Raw genomic sequence first — 17,557 nt, forward strand, 5'->3', positions numbered from 1 at the left:
ATGAACATTTGTGTACAGGTTTTTGTGTGCACATGTTTTCACTTCTCTTGGGTATATACCTAGTAGAATTGCTGGGTCCTATCGTAACTCTTTGTTTAACAATTTGAGGAACTGCCAAACTATTTTTCAGAGTGGATGCACCATTTTAAAATCCCACCAGCAATGTAGGAGGGTTCTAATTTCTCTCCATCCTTGTCAACTCTTGTCTGCCTTTTTCATTTTAGCCATCCTAGTGTGTGTGAAATATCATCTCACTGAGGTTTCCATTTGCCGTTACTCTAAGTAATGATGTTGAGTCTTCATGGACTTTCATATTCATTCTTTTCTCTCAATATATCTGTCTTTTTAATACATAAGTAATTAGCTTTTTAATACACAAATGCTTCTCTGGATTTTAAAAGAGATAACAATTAACTCATTTCCTTCCATCCACAGTCTTATCTCTAGCTTTCCAGTCTCAACCAAAGCTCTCTGAAGAGTTAACAATATTGGTCTGGCTTGCCACCATGTTGCACAGCTCCAGGTGGCACCATTCACTCAAAATACAGTGGGATTGGCTCCTTAGAGTAGGGCAGTAGTAGCTGCCCTGGTCCTCTCTCCCCATTCCCTTTGTAATCTAGCTTCCAGGATCCATCACTTTTTGGAAACTGTACTTTACCTACAAGGCAGAGCTTCCCAACTGCTCACTGGTATGCTGAGAATAAGCTAGAGGTGGGCCTGGCTAATAATCCCTTATACTTCAGGGCAGTCAGTTGGGTGCTGGGGAGCTAGAGCTTCTGGGCTGGTTGCATCTGACCCAGGGCAGCCTTGCCTGGTTCCCTTGGTATCATGCAGATATCCTTTTCCATTCTTCCATGACAAGTGCTGCTAAGGTAGCTAATAACCGTCATATTGCTAAATTCTACCGACTTTTTTTTTTTTTTTAAGTTTTCTATGCACTCTCTACCCTTGGCTTTCACAATACAGCCTTCTCCTGGGTTCTGCCTGCTTCTCCAGCTGCTTCTGTCTCTTCTCGTGTGCATTTTCTCCTCTAGCCAATCACTATTGGTTGAAGTTCTTCAGGGCTCAGCCCAAGACCACTCCGCTTGGCCCACACTCATCTCAGGCATTCTCATCCATCAGTGAGTTCCTATATATAGACGACTAAAGATATATGTCTCCTCTGGGTTCCAGACTAGTATATCCTAATGCATGCTCTAGGTCTTTTGGATGTGTCAGAGTCACCTCAAAAAGAACACGTCTAAAATTAAGTTCAGCATCTTCCTCTACTCCTTCAGCTGGCTCTCTTCCAGAGTTCCCTAACTCAGGGACTGGGAGGGACCATTATCCCTCTGTAAGCGAGAAAGCTAAAATCATCCCTGACAACTCCTGCTCAGACCCCTCATGTTCAAGTCCTGTTAAGAATAGCTCCTAAATATCCATAATCCCCATCTCCACTATCACCACCAGAGTGTATCTACTGTCAGCTTTTATCCGTACTGCTTTCTACCTCTGTCTTCTCAGCCACACCCCCTTAAAGCTCCTACTAGTGCCAGAGTAACCTTTTTGAAATGAAAATCTGATCCCATCACCACCACCCCCACCTCTTACTTAAAACCCATCAATTCCTCTGAGGGATAAAGATGAACCACTGTTCTCCCTGTAAGACCTGCCTGTCTATCTCTCAGGTGTCTCACACCTTTCTTCCTCCACACTGGCCAGATTTCAGTCCCTTGGGCTAGCATGCTTCCTTCCACCACTGAGGCTCTGCACAAACTGTTCCCCACAATGCACTTTACCCTCTTCTTTGCTAGTTAACTCTTACTCAGGCTTCTAATCTCAGCTCAGGAAGCCTTCCTGACCTCCCTATTTCCATCAAATTCCTCTATCCGATACTCTCATTGTACCCTGCATCTCCCTTTTATAATACTCATCACAGTTGAAATGCTCTTTGTGCAATTATTTGATTAATGTTTACCCACCACTAGACCACAAACTTCAGGAACCAGGGGATAGATTTATTGATTTTCTATTGTATACTCAGTACCCAACAGAATGCCTGGTACATTGTAGATGCTTAAGAACTGTTTGTGGAATGAATGAATGAGTGCCATAATAAGAAGTTGGCAGTTTATCCTGTGGGCTCCATTGAAAGAATGCAAACAGAAAAGTAAGATGATTTGCATTTTAAAAAGAAAGCTCAGTCAGCAGTTTTCAGACAGGACAGACAGGGGTTGAAAGGACCAGTTTGAAACCTGTCAAAATAGTCCAACTGAAAAATAATGAGAACGTAAACCAAGGAAGTACCAGTGGTATTGAAGAGCAGGGGATGGGCATGATGATGGTAGAATCGATAGAACTTAGTGACTCAGTGATGCCTGGTTGGAGGGGAGTGACCAGCTAACCCAGGGTGTACAGGGCATGGAACTTATTTGCAGCAAGGGAGAGTGGGCTCAGTTTTGGACCTGGTGAAATTCGAGGTCCGTATGAGTCATGCTTGGGGAGATATCTACTAGGCAGTCTGATATTTTCAGCCCTTTTCATGGGATGTTAATAGTTTTTCTCAGTGAACAAAGTTCAAGTTCATTCTTTTAAAAGCAGAACACTTCTTGGAGGCTTATCACCCTTTAATTACTCCTTCTCTTAACAAAATCTTCTTGAAAGAGCAAGGGACACATGCTCTGTCTACGTGTGCTTACCTCTTGTTCACCTTTCTACTCTCTGCTCTCTTGGCTTCTCTGAAACTGCTTTCAGGAAGGCTCCCAGAAGCCAAATCTGTACCCTGAGAGACTGAATATGCAAATGGATAATGCCAGACTATATATAAAAAGAGAACTTTGACCCACAACCTGCAGCAATAAGCCTAGGAAACCAATCCTTTCATATACAATGGGCAACCCAGGAAGCCAGCCTGTTATAAGTCAGGAAGCTTGTAGGAAGCTCTAGATGGCTATCGCTGGTGACAGTTCAGGAAGCTAAACAGTAACTTCTATAAGCCCCAAATGGCCAGGACTTGATTAATAACTGGAAATTTCCCTATTTTCATCCCCGCTTCTGACTTAGGACCAACCAGAGAAAACCAAATATGCACCCCTAACCAATCCCATAGTATGCCCCATTTCTAGTTGGTCCACCTGCAGTCGCCCCAGGCCAGTGGCCAGCAGTCAGGGCGCACCTGAAGCCTTCCCGTTTCCGCCCTAAAGCGTTCCCACTCCTCTGCCTGCCTTCGGGTCTCTGCCCAACACAAGTGATGGCGGCTGACTCCCTTGCTACAGCAAGTCCAGAATAACTAGCCTTTGCTTTTCTTATTTGGTTGATCTTTATTTCCATAACCCTTCCCTTTTTATCCTAGGAACTCACTCAGCTGCATTTAACACACCTCATCACTCCCTCCTGGAAATCACCTCTTTCCTTGGCTCCAAGCCCCTCTTCTGATGCCCAGTCCCTCATGTCTATGAGTCTTTGCTTCCTTCAGGGTCTCCTGTGCTAGAGGGGCCCAGGGTGCCTTCCTTACCCCCCCTCTCTACTTAGGTTCGTAACTCTCCTTGGTGGTGGTATTCACTCTTAAAAGTTTCAAATATCGCTTTTTGCTCCACTCCCACACCCGTGTGCAGCCCAGCCTTGTTCCTGTGGGTTCTCCCCTCCCAGACGCTCCACAGTCCACTAAACTCAATATGTTCAAAACCAAGTTGGTCCACCACCCCAGCACCCTTGCCCTGTCCTCTTCCCTCCTCTGCTACTCACACGGCGCTCACCAAATCACCCATGAGAAACAGGTTCTGTTGATTGATTTGGCCTCCTAAACATGTCCTTACTGCCTTTCCTCTCCATTCCTATCACCACTGCCCACTTTAGGACTTCACTATCTCGTCCTAAAATATTACCAGTCCCCTAATGGGTTTTCCAGTTGCCAGGCTTGTCCCCTTTCAAACAAGCCTCTACTCATGACAGAGTCATCTTTTACAAGCATCCATCTCAGCATGCCACACCCTACCTAAAACCCTTCAATGCCTCTTCATTGTTTCATAAGGTACATAGGTCCCCATGATGTCCTTACCAGCCACATTTCCTGCCATGCAAGGTTTGGAACTTGGTGTCCTAAGCAGACATGTTGCGCCATTGAGATCCCTGAGCCTGTGCAGTGATGTATGTCCCCAGGTGGTGGCAAAGCTCTGATGATGCTCTCACTTGCCTCCTCGTAGGTGACCTATGGTCTTAGCTTGGAGCCCTTAGAGAACGTTTATAGCAAGTGGTTTGACGCCTGTGAACAGATCTCTGCTCAGGGAGCTGCTGGCCGGAGGGCCATATTGGACTGAATTAGCTGTGGTTCATGAACTTGAGAATTCTCTATTTTGGAAACCCTAGCTTATACTTGGCTTTTACGTATGGCTGAAACCAAATAGAGGAAAATAGATGCTTTCCCAGGAAAAGGGGAATTTCAAACTCTCACCCTCAGAAGTTTTCATCCACTGCACAAAATGAGTCCCCGCTTATACTTACAAATGTGGCCCTTTCCCTCCTGTCACCCTATCACCAGATAAGGGTCCCTTCTGTGACCCTCACTCTCCAGAGACATGGCCAGTGTCCCAGTAGGCATCCTACTGTCAGCCAAACCAACAGGAAGAAAGAAAGTCAATATCGGAGGGCAACCGGCTGATTGTTAGAGCTGGGCCCGGGTGGAAGAAAGATAATGGTCTGGTGATTTCACACGTAAACATTTTTTTGTGTGTGTGTGTGTGTGGTATGCGGGCCTCTCACTGTTGTGGCCTCTCCCGTTGCGGAGCACAGGCTCCGGACGCGCAGGCTCGGCGGCCATGGCTCATGGGCCCAGCCGCTCCGCGGCACGTGGGATCTTCCTGGACTGGGGCACAAACCCGTGTCCCCTGCATCGGCAGGCGGACTCTCAACCACTGCGCCACCAGGGAAGCCCAAAGATTTATTATTTATTTATTTTATTTATTTTTGGCTGCTTTGGGTCTTAGTTGTGGCATGCGGGGTCTTTTGTTGCGGCGTGGGCTTCTCTCTAGTTGTGACGTGCGGGTTTTCTCTTCTCTAGTTGTGGCGCACAGGCTCTCTAGTTGAGGCGTGCAACCTCAGTAGTTGTGGCGTGCAGGCTTAGTTGCCCCACGGCATGTGGGATCTTAGTTCCCTGACCAGAGATCGAACCCGCGTCCCCTGCATTGTAAGGCGGATTCTTTACCACTGGACCACCAGGGAAGTCCCTTCACACGTAAACATTTTTAAGACGCCAGTAGCCAGCAGGCTTCACGTCAGATATCTGTGAAGAGCAGCAGCGTTGGGGGAAAGCGGGGAGACGGGACACGCCTGCCTGGAACTGAAAGTATAGGAGCTTGGATTGGAGAAAAGGGCACCTCATTTTTCATGTGCCTCCCTGATTTACAGCAAGCCTGACCTTGCCGTAAGGTCAAGGTTGACCTTGAGGCTGACCGCTCAAATCTAAAGTCATGGCAGCTGTCTCCCACACTGGTGGCAAATGGTGAAGTGGATGACAGTGTAGGAGAGTAAACAGAGCCCTAGGAGGCCGGCTGTGGCCAGGAGCTGGTCCCATGTTACAGAAGACTACTAAGCCTGACGCTGGGGGGGATCATCTTTCTGGGGGATAATAAGATGGCAGACACTTGGGACGGTTAAGCTGCCTGCAGCAGGAAGCTTGCTGCATTGTGTGATGTGGACTCACATTTTTTAATCACCACGCCCCTCCATATACATATATACATACACACAGAACATACACACCACACTTACATGCACACACACATACACATACACAAATACACACATACACAGACATCACAAATTCACACCATACACATAGGCACACACATACACACACACCACGTAGCACATGCATACATGCAAACACACATACGCAACACATCACATACCACTCACACATACACACTTTTTGGATAACTAGGTAGTGATACCGCTAGGAACTCCAGTACTGGCACCCACGTCCGCCAGATGCTGTGGAGTGGGGGAAGGAGCCTGCTAACTACAGCAGCACAGAAGCAGCGGTGGTTCTGGGTCTGAGCTTTTAGAGGTAAATGTTGATGCAGCAGACATAGAATGGAGAAGCTCTGTCTCTACGTCACATGTTCCCTGGCTAGCGAGGCTTTCAGGATGAGTTACGGTATCGGGGATATCTCTCAGGGCGTGTTCATGACCCGCAGGGCAGGAAACAGCAAACAGCCTACCCAGCCACTGTGCTTTGACTTCCCCAAAATGGTGTCTGTTCCTCGAATAGGGGCACATGGTCTCTCTTGTGAAAGCTAACTTTCTTGGAAATGATTCCCAAATCTCCAGGCTTGAAGAGGCATGATGGAGGCCGGGGCCAGAGTTTGCCCAGAGGCCAGTCTGGATTTAGGGCCACATTAAGGAGAAGCGAAACCTTGGGCATTTATGGTGGAGAGGCCGCATGGTTTTCAGGCAGCAGACGTGTCTCTTGGGAGGGGACTGAGCATGGCCGTGGTGGGGTTTATGGGGCTGTTGTTGCTAAAACACTGATGAGTGGAGCTGGGCGCTGGAAGGAGGCCTGACTTGGCCCCAAGAGCCCCTGGCCTCTCTCTCACCTAGAACGTTCCTCTCCTTTAGAGCGAACCCTGCTGACAAGTTGGGGACAGAGCTGAGTTGGATAATCTTGATCATGACAGATAGGAGTGACCCTTTAGGTCCAAGGGCATCCTCTGCTACTGTAACTCCTGGGCTCTGGTTAACAGGGGCTCACGGAAGCTCTGGTCGGCTGACACTAAAGAGATCCGAGGCTCAGCAGTGATCAGACCTCCTCCCGGCACCTGGTCACCCAGGCTGGCGGGTCTCCACGCTCTTTTATTCCAGAGAACCAATCGTCCAGGTGATAGTCGCCTCCCTCCTTTCTGCACCAGGGCTGCTCTTGGTGTGTTTTCATCAGACCTTTTTGGTACAAACATGTTCAGAGAGGAAGGCCCTGTTGTGAGAGGCCCCGAGAGGCAGCGGAATCGAGGCACACGTACACACCGACAACATTTTTACAGAAAAGCACACCAAGGTGCGGGCAATTCAGGAGAACCCACAAAACCACTGGACAGAAGTCCCGTGAGAGAATCAGCAGATGCAAGTGTTGGAATGAGGCCTCCCTCCCATCCCGAGCAGGAAATGTTCAGTTTTCCAATTTAAGAAGCCAGTGTGAACCTTCCTCTACAGAGGAATTTAAAAAAAATAGAAGCTATTGATGAAGCCCAAACAGTTTGCTCAGCACGAGAGCAGAGAACTTAGAAAATGTTGAAAAATGAAACATCCACAACAGTGAGAACAGAGGGGACCATGTCGAGAGCAGAAATTAAACATGTCTAGGTTGGCTTGGGCTTTGATTTACCTGTTGAAAATGAAAGGATATTTCACATTCTGAACAATGTTCCCATCATGACAAGTTCACCGCTTCATCGGAAGAATCCAGCAAATTAATAGGTAATTCTGATGGAATAATGAAACCTCTCTCGGGTGGAACGTTAATTATCACCCTGCTGGAGGGAAAGGTGGTAATGTGGATTTGCCCCAGAAGGAGGAGAGAGAGCGCTATTTTCAGGGTCAGTGCATTTCTCTTTTCCTTTTTTTATCAGCAGTGAAGCAACACAGGTGAGAAGGAAGTGATTTTTTTCTCCCTGTGAGCTGAGAAGCTTTGTGAGTTGGAGACTCTACTCCTTGTAGGAAAGGATTAACACATGACTAGCCCTTCCGTTTGCACAGGGAGGCTGCCCTCTGCAATTGCTGTGAGGGATCCATTAGGATCCGTGTTATTTCGGGAAGTGTCTCTAATGTCCCCCCAAGAGTCATGCACCCAGCTCCCCTTCCTCCTTAACCAGCTCTGGTGACCCAGAGTCTGGGGCTGTTTCATTTTTAAGTTTACCCACCACATTCTGAGCACACACAGCGAGGAGATGGGCTGATCTCCATGCCTGTTCTCCTGCATGACAGCTGAGGGTCTGAGGGTCCCAGCTCCCTGGGCTGTACCCTGGCCTCCTTAGGACCACCCTTAAACCTCCCTCTTACCCATTCTGAGCTCCACCATGTTCTCTAAGTATGTCCCCATGGCTTAAAGTACGTTCCTCGTTCTCTTGACTGATTCCTACTTATCCTTCAGACACTCACTCAGGGGCACCTGCTCCAGGAAGCCTCCTCTGAATCCCCTCGCCCCTCCATCTCAGTTAGATGAACTTCCAAAGTGCCTGCGAAGTACCCCGTGCTCTCCTCTCGCGGCCCTGCTCATGCTGGTTGATGTCTCTCTGTTTACTTGCTTCCTGCACGGGACCTTGGTCGTCGGGGAGGCAGTGGTTAGGTCTTTTATCTCATGCTGCCAGGATGGATCCCAGGATCCAGCAGTGGGACTGGCACCTGATAGGAGCTTGCTGGAGATGGGATTAGACGAAGTGCCCCGATGGCAGATGGCGGAGGGGGCCCCCCAGGTTGAAATTCCTGTTACTAGAAATTCCCAGGTTCAAGGGAATTAGGTCCTCCAAGAGGATCTCGAAAGTCAGGGAGAGAATGGACAGTAAAGTGTGAGAATTAGAACATTTTTGGGAAACACCCCACCCCCTGCTTCCTAAAGAAATGCATTGATGGTTCTATCAGTGGGGTCTTATTATTCATCCTGTCACAGGGGGTGGAGGGCACTCCCCTGAATGAAGAGTGTGGAAGAGACCATGTTAAACCTACACTGAGGTATGTTCTCTAATTCCCGCAGAGCACGTCCTCGGACTGGGCCTGAAGAGCACTCTGTGAGACATTAATACTCTTCCTTCCCTCTAAACTCCCCAGTAACACACTAGGTCTTAGGACTGGGGCAGCTTTGGTGTCAGCAGCCTTCATTTCTTCCTTCCCTCCCTCTCTCCGTCTCCTATTTCCTTCCCATCTTTGCCTCCTTCCAGGGCCTTTCTAAGGGTGACACATGAATATATGAATTGTTGTAACAGAGCAGGCCACAGATGTATTCGCATGTGACTGACGGTTGGCCTGCTCACAGGAGCACAGTCTACACATGCTGAGGGGGCCAGTCTCGGGCTGGTAGGGATGCCTCTCCCCCGACAAACTGTTGGTCGGCCATCTGTGAGTGATAAATCAGGTGCCCCAGCCCATGGCCATCCAGAGGAGAAGATTTCTCACTAGATCTGAGATTCTTAAGAACAGGAGTGTTGTCTTGTTCATCTTGGCTTCCATGTGGTGCGTCACTCACAGTAGGTCCTGGAGAATGCTTGTTGAATAGATGTGCTAGTCTACGACAGTTGTAAATCGCATGCTAATTACAAACGGCAGAGAAGACTCTGGGAGCCTTCTACCCCAGAGGCCAGGAGCGGAGCCAAGAGTAGCACAGGGTGTGTGCACCACTGAACAGGCAGATGGTAAACACATCCTCAAGTGAGAGAATCCAAGTTGCCATAACCACAAAGCCTGATTGGATGTGATGTCCAGGTTATCTGAACCCTGGACCAGGAGTCTGAGATAAATAGCAAACCTTGCAGCTAGAAACACATTTTCTCATCTTTAAAGTCTTCTAATCCATAGCAAAAAAAAAAAAAAAAGGACAATGGGGTGTCTCTTTTCTAAGCCCAAATGGGGTACCCTCTGTGGTGCTGGCACTTACTCAGGAAACATCTGAATGAATGATTTGGATGTGCAGGCAAGCTGGCAAGGACATCTGTCACAGAGCTGGCGGCCAGCATGGATTTGGCTGGTCCAGCTGGCTGGGCGGGGCTCCCCCTCTTCCCTTGGTGCCCCTTCTGGAGCTGGGGAGGCTGGCTGCCTTCTGAGATAGAGCAAAGCCTTTCTTCTGTGTAAGGAGGTAGTAGTGTACGGAATTTCCTAGGACGCTTCTTCACCTGTTTTATTTGACCCATTTACCACCATTTGCAGAACTTCCTTATCTGAACATTAAGTCCTACCTTTCAAAAGTCCTGGAAGGCCTTTCTCCCAGTTTCCTGATGTGGTAGTTTTATCATCCTCAATCCCAGAGTTGCCGGTGTTGGATGTTTCTGTGTCAGGGCACGTTTTTTTCTGATGGCAGGTTTTTGGCAAAGCCGCCAGCCTCATAAAACAAGGTAATGGTCCTTAGGAAGCAATCACTTTAGCTATTGTTTCACAGCAGTTGCCCCGAAATCCTAGAAAGGACCCAGCAATTTCACTGCAGAGGAGCAAAAGGCACAAAAACAGCAACAGCGGTAGCAGCAGCAGCATGTAGATGGCCAGGAAGGTGACTGCTAATTTTACAAGTGCTTGGAGATATTCTGGCACCTTCCTAGGACACCAGGGTCCTGCAGTCACTTTTGCTGGCCGACTTTTCAATCTCCTAGCATTGAACAACTCACGTTAGAAAGAACGTTATTCCCTTGTACAGCATGGCGATTTTCTCTAAGGTCAGTATTGCACATGGGATGCCTGATGGGACATCGCTATAAAAATGGCAGCTAATTACAGGTTAGCAGATAAAACAACACTCTTCTCTGGAGATCTTGTTAGGTGGAAGGGTAAAATAGGCCTGAATGGTATTTGATTTCTTTGTGTTTATCCAAGTCACTGGCCCAGGCAGGAAGGTAATATATGAAAAGGGACATTTTTAGAATAGCTGTTTTTGAATTATGCTCATGAAATATACACTCTGCTAGGAAGGACATGTGGGAAAGCTACACTCTGACTGCATGACTAATTTTTAAAGCCTTGCATAGAGAGAATTCCCCTCAAGAACACAGCTGGGTTATTCCTTCATGGACTGAATGTGTCAATTATGAATTGAACTAAAATGAAATTTTACTCCATTATGGCAAAGTGAACTGAGGAGTGGACACTGGAGCTCGGGTATTACGTAGCAGTTCATACACCAAGTACTATTATTTTATTAACTTTTAAGAACATGTTTTACATAAAAACAGGCAACATCAAAAAAGCTCAGTTGATAAATGAACATAATATATCACAGATGATTTCATCCACATTAACCTACATTTATTAGCTTAAACTGAGAGATTAGGGAAAAAAATTGGATCTCATTCCAGCTTTAATCATGGATACAAATTGCTTGAAAGTTATTTCATTAAGATTCTGAAAATCAAAGATTAACCTGTGCCATCTGATCCATGCAGCAATTGATAAATTCAGTATTTTTGAAGGAAACACTGTTTTTTTTTCTTGCACCAAATTGAAACCTTTCAGAAACTTGTTTAAATGCATCAGGTTCCTAGCCCACCTTTTCAGTATGCATGAGCAAAATACTATTTAATTTCACACTCAGCTAACCCTTTAATAATTTTCTTTCAGCCAGATTGAAAAAGACCATTATTAATTTCCTAATAAAATTAAAAAAATATAGTTATCGAGGATGTGACTCTAACCTTGGACCAGTTTCAATTTCTTTTTATTTTTTCTGAGAATATATCAAAAATTAATGTCAATGGTCAGTGAGAAATTGTCCCTAGAGAATTATTCAAGGTCTTTTTCTTACCACATTCGATTGGACTGGAATGAACTGACATTATAGCATCTTTATCATCACTTTTAAGATCCTACTTTACTTTCTCTTAATACTGACAGTGAAGACTTTTAGAACTATTATTTACTTTAAGTTAATAAAGTATATCACAGACAAAAATATACAATTTTACATTGAAGCAACATTAAGGGTCTCACATCAGTTAACCAAAAAAGAATGTTGAGGACATTTACAGGTAGGGTTTAATTGTAGAGATTGCTCTTCCTTTATGAAAAGGTATGAAACTAGAGCTCTCACTTGTCTCCAAGGGCAAGAGATTGCAAACCTCATGATCAAAACACCTGCCGGTTAGAGGCTCACTCACTGAAAAATGATCGCATAGCTTCAGCGTTGAAGCCCGAGAATGACAACAACAAAAAATCCAAAGGAAAAATAAAAACCACACCACGCAGAGGCATTCTCAGCTTCTACATTGAATTTCCTGTTTCCCACCAGTTTACGACCCTTAATGTTACTGGATGAATGGTTGCATATTTGAGATGATTAAAAAATAAGACTGCCTTAAAAGCACCACCTCCTCAAGTATGTAACTACATACAAATGGAAGATTCCTTCTGACAGTCCTAGGGACCCCATTTGTTACTGTTTCATGTATAAGCACCACTGAGCCAATTTTTAAAGCACATTTGCAGTGATCAAATGTGTCCTCAAGTTTTGCTGATTTTTTTGTCTTTAAACCAAGAAAGTGTGACGTGCATTATCATATTACGTGCTTATCATATCCGAATTGACAAAAATGTTAATTTGGAAGTGCTTTTAATCACTATTTTCCTCAACAGACCAGAATGGCTTCATGAAACTTGATTAAATAAAGAAATCCGTATCTCCCAAAGAAGCATATATCTGACCCTCTATCACTGCATGCAAAATAAGGGTCTGTCTGAGAGCATTTTTCCCAAACTCTTAATGGAAATGGCAGACAACACGCAGGAAAGGCTAACCCTTGAACTGACCAACTTCAAGTTTTAAAAAATCTTTGATTGGATTCCCCCCCGCCCCACCCTGAAATCATATAACAGTTTAAAAAATTAACGATTTACAAATTATAGAAAAGATACATTATCTACAATATATGCCAGGTGACTCATTATTTGTTTTTAAACCCACATCCAAATGAATAATTACATTAAACTACCATCTTGGATCTTGGTGCTTTCTAAAATTCTGAATTCACAATGAGGGAACATACCTGATTTTTTGGTGGTTCTTTTCTCGGGAGAATTGGGCAGAGAAAAGAAGGCGGCGAACCTTCACTCTTTGGAACAGGCCCTCTACAGCAAACTTCAGCCTGGGGCACCTTTTTATGGTCAAATTAAAAACCTTTGAAATTAGAAGTTTATCGTGGAAATGCTGACAGATCCTGACCCAGAGACAGGCTAGCAGGCAACACAATAATATTAAGAAAGCTCTCCCTCAAGCACAATTGCCTTTCAGCACAGGGGATAGAGTCGTCTAATGGGCACTGCTGGCCAGCAAACAACCATGATTTAATGTATATGAGCCTTGGTCATACGATAGCTCCGTGACCCTCTAAGCTAAGCCAATTTTTCTTTTCTTCTATTTTTTTTTCCAACTGAAACATACCTCAAAGGGTAAAGGATTGCAATTTTAGCCTTCATTCATGGATATATTGCTTTTTTTCAACAATATCTGATGGGCCTGTTAACCACCACCCGTGCAGGTCCTGAGCAGGTTCTAGGAAGGTCTCACTGAACACAAAACACCAAGCGTTTTCAGTAGTTTATTTGCAATTTTTTCTCTGCTTATTTTAGTATGCACCACGTGTAAGTTAGATAAGGGCTACAGTAAAAACATTTTCAATGACTGAAATCTTACTTTTCCTTCTAATGATCTGGAGCAAATCACATATTCATTGATTATGACAAATAAAATGATTTCTGCTACAATGTCGAGAAAAAAATGTGTTCATCAATATGAACAGTTCTCATCTACAGAGATGGTTTACACGATGCAAGTAATGAAAGTTTTTTCCTTAACAAGTCTACTACCAAACTGAAACAAAATGAATCTTAAAATTCCCTTGAAAATACCATATGGTTGGTCATGTATCAATAAAGGAAAGACAGTCCCCATCACCAGGCCACCACCATAAGAGCTATATTAAATACTTAGGAAAAAAAATATGGAGACACTTGTGGCAATGATTAAATTGATAATTATAGAGATAGATACACTGCCGTAATGGTACATGTTTATTCTATAATAAAGTGAAATAAAAAATAAGATCATTTGGTTATAGAAATTCCTTAAAGAACACCACCACTTAATTATTTCAAACTTGAACTATCCCAAGAATGTTGTGAAAAAAAATAGAAAGTACTGGCTAAAAGCAAAAGCAGTCTGGGTACACCCACGTAATCAGCATGCCTTGTGCTTGTCTGTTAACCCTCTGAGTACATCTCTGACATTCAGGATCTCAATAGCTTAGTGCTGAAAAGATTGCATTCCATCTGATTACTCAATATTTCTACTTGACAGGTCACATTCCGCTGTTTATTCAGCATAGATCGCTCAAATTCTACAGCGATGCACTGGGATCCCCATGCTGAATGGCCCTGCATTCTTCCGAGCTACCCCTCTGCAGTGTTCTGGGAAACACGCCACAGCTTCACACGGTCCACAGTCCTTCAAGACTTGGATGGAAAAAGGCCTGAGCCATGCACTGTAAGGTCTGTACACTAGATATTGGAGCAATACGTGTAATGCCCACAGGAAAAGCAGTAATTCAGAGAAATTCACAATCTATTGTAGGTAGGTCTCTGCCCATAGGATTTTTTCATATTCCCACATTTAGAGTTAAGGCCAAGCTATTTACCTACTCCTTAGTCTTACTTAGAATAGTGCTTTGCTTTAGAGTTCTAGAGAAAGCAGTCGTTTCTGACCAGTTCAGGGAACTTTACTAATATGGAATCTACCTACACGCCGCACCCTTCCTCGTGTTCTGCCCTCCTCCTCCCCAAAAAACCCAGCTGATTTGTGCTACTTTGTGATGTTGTGTATTAAGCTTTCAGGACCCTCTAAAAGGGAGTGGGGGGCAGGGGGAAATCTCAATAAATGATCTAATATATACATGGCAAGACAACACAGACCGAAGAGATAAACCTAAATGTGAAAGAGCAAAAAACTGGGGGAACAATTTTGCAAAAGTCATGACATGCTGTGATTTTAAAATCTAGAGTAATATAGACCATACCTTCATCAGTTGGAGAGTAAAAAGCAGCCATCGAAGATCCATCTGTATTTGAAAGTAAGGACTGACTGTGGAAGTGCTGCACACAGATTTCAAGACTTTCAGGTATTGAAGTATATTTCAAAGCCGAGACAGTGAGTGCTGTTCAGCCATCTAGATGCAAATTTCATGAGCCATCACTCACTGGTGGTCTCCCGGGCCACACAGTTGAGCAAACCTTAGGAGGACATTCGAGTCGGGCCCCTGCCTCCCAACACCATGGCCAGCCTCCCCACTAAGCATCGCAGTGACTACAGGCTGCCTCAGGCCCCCATTCTGAACGTGACACACTGCAGTAGAAGCTCACTGGGGGAGACACAGGGCTAGGGAGAAAGATTTGGTAACAGGAGTAAAATACATGTGTCGGACAGGACTTGGCCCAAAGAGAGAAAACAGCATCTCCCTCTGGATGGCTAAAGACAGTGCTATAAAAAGGTCATCTTGGGCTTCCCTGGTGGCGCAGTGGTTGAGAGTCCGCCTGCCGATGCAGGGGACATGGGTTCGTGCCCTCGTCTGGGAAGATCCCACATGCCGCGGAGCGGCTGGGCCCATGAGCCATGGCCGCTGAGTCTGCGCGTCCGGAGCCTGTGCTCCGCAACGGGAGAGGCCACAACAGTGAGAGGCCTGCGTAACCGCAAAAAAAAAAAAAAAAAGTCATCTTAGGGAGTGGAAGTTTTATCCTCAGGAATACCCTCTAGGTCTCCCATTCCTGTTCTCCCTGAGAGACTATTATGTAGGTAACCCAAAGATGCACATGGAATTATCTTCCCAATGGTTTATTTCTTTAAAAACCATTTTGAGACTATTCTAGATTGTTTGCCCACTCTGCTTTCTCCTCGGCCATCTTGCGGAGCACCTGCCTCTGGGCCCCTATGACCCGGTGCTCCTCCTTTTTACGGATTCCATACTCTATGTGGATTGCACACTGAAGACTGAAATGCATGAAAAAGCAGGTGAGAAAAAGAACAGGATCTTGTTGCCTCTTTCTGTTTGACATTCCAGCCCTATAGAGCACCTGGCAATTTATTGCTCTTTTCCACCAGTTGTGTGTTTTGTTTGTTTTTTCCTGTAGAGGTCTCATACTGAGCAGGCAGACTCTCACTCACCAAACACAGGACAAGATATGGTGCCTTCCTGAGGGTCTGCGCTGGCAGTAGCAGCAGCTGAAGTGGAAGCAGCATTTCTGGGGCGTCATCAGCACATCTTCATATGGAGGCAATTTGGGGGTGAGGGCACCATCTATATCCTGGGTCAGGCTGTTGGTCACAGGCCCAAGTCCCTCCACTCAGGATGCAGGACTCAGGGCAGCTGACAGTTAGACCTCCAATGCAAAAAAAGCCCCTTTCTTAATAGGATTGTGAAGAGGAAAGAGGGGGTGCTGATGCTTAAGTTATAAACCTGCCATGTTCTAAACCCACAAAAAAGGACACGCAAGATATCATTCTAGACACTCTTCTTGTCTGGACATCTCAGCATCTAATAACAACCCCTTGATCTGCAGCAAAGTCAAGAAACATGTGTGTATAAATCCAAAGGCCTGAAAAATCCCCCAAGGGTTCCCCATAAAATCCTATGCACTCAGAGGGTTAACAAGTGCTATGTTACATACTGCAGATCCTAGATTGACTGATGAAAACATTCATTGCTTCTATGTTTAAAAAAGTTGCAAAGTAGCCTTAACCCTTTGAGGACCCGATTAGCAGCAAGTTGCCATCTCCACCAACGACAAGTCACAGTCTCATTCAGCAAAGGGAAATCGCTACAAGGATACCAGAAAACACACTGTTCTGCTCGGCCATTCAAGCATTGAGTGCTAGGTAGATCAGATGAAACTGTTTTACATAAATTTGGAAAAACAAATCTCAGAGTCTCAAAGGGTTAAGCTAGGACTTCGAGTAAAAGGGTCTTGTTAAAAGGGCGAGTTTGGGGAGCGAACAGTCTCGGAGGAGCTCGGGGAGTAGTCTTCCGATTCCGAGTTGAGTTCGGGCGGAGCTGGCTGGGCCTTGTACCGGCTCCTCACATCCGGGTGGCGTCTTCGTCGGAAAACCTGCCTCTCCTTATCAAGAGCGGTGGTCTAGCAGGGGCATAAAATGAGAAAGAGGACAATTAGGCTGAAGGAAATGGCAAAAGGAACGATTTCTGGAACTTTCTGAGGTCAGAAAAATATGCTGGCTAAGTTAACCTGTCCACGATGACTCACTTTTGGTGACCACAGTCACCACTGCTGGGGTGCCCTCTGCTCCCCCACAAGCAGCTCCTAAGGGCACCTGGTCATGACATTGCAGGCACAGGCAGGATGGATGATGTTGTGGGTTCAACAGCTCCCTGGCCCTCCCCAGACCTCCGCTAGCACCACATCTAATACCCTCGGTCGCTCCCAGCCTAGCCAGAGACCCCCTGGTAAATGGGAGCCTCAGGCCTGTGTGTCTGACACGTGAGGACGCCAGGCATGTCTCGTTCATCAACATTCAGCTCCAGGCAGCTGTCTAATAAAGATGAGAGGTGATGAAGTTGTCAGACATGGAAACAGAGCCACAAGCTCGTCCTGTTATTTTAGCACCTCCTCATTCTAAATGATCTTATTATCTGTTGATGAGGGAGTATGGCTCAATCTCTGGCAAGGATGGGTTTAATCTGAATGAACCCAATGCCTGAAATTGAAAACTGCTTTGAATGAATGCAGTTAAACCTGATGGAAACCTTCCCATGGATTTTCCTTTACAAAGTTCATTTTCATTGTAGTGTGTGGTAATTTACGAAACTGAAGTTCGATGTTGTAGGTATTCCAACTC

General features: G+C 45.4%; 1 protein-coding gene and 1 long non-coding RNA gene across 5 annotated transcripts in view; one reads left to right on the forward strand and one right to left on the reverse strand.

The window, feature by feature from the left end:
- LOC307176766 overlaps positions 1–17,557 on the forward strand; it is a 99,480-nt gene that overhangs the window by 50,204 nt on the left and 31,719 nt on the right. For both annotated transcript variants that reach the window (XR_013824883.1, XR_013824884.1), the window contains exon 2: positions 14,015–14,205. This is a non-coding gene — a long non-coding RNA (uncharacterized lncRNA). The remainder of the gene's footprint in view (positions 1–14,014; positions 14,206–17,557) is intronic.
- Positions 10,398–17,557, reverse strand: part of DCLK1 (doublecortin like kinase 1) — a 354,244-nt gene continuing 347,084 nt past the window's right edge. For 2 of the 3 annotated variants that reach the window (XM_079903169.1, XM_079903168.1), the window contains exon 17: positions 14,197–16,839. In XM_079903169.1, coding sequence (XP_079759295.1) covers positions 16,675–16,839 — 165 coding nt within the window. In that variant the 3' untranslated portion in view covers positions 14,197–16,674. Of the gene's footprint in view, positions 12,813–14,196; positions 16,840–17,557 lie in introns of those variants that run through there. The other variant, XR_013824882.1, reaches the window with a different exon arrangement.

This window comes from Stenella coeruleoalba (assembly GCF_951394435.1).
Source record: "Stenella coeruleoalba genome assembly, chromosome: 18".
Classification (NCBI taxonomy): Eukaryota; Metazoa; Chordata; class Mammalia; order Artiodactyla; family Delphinidae; genus Stenella; species Stenella coeruleoalba.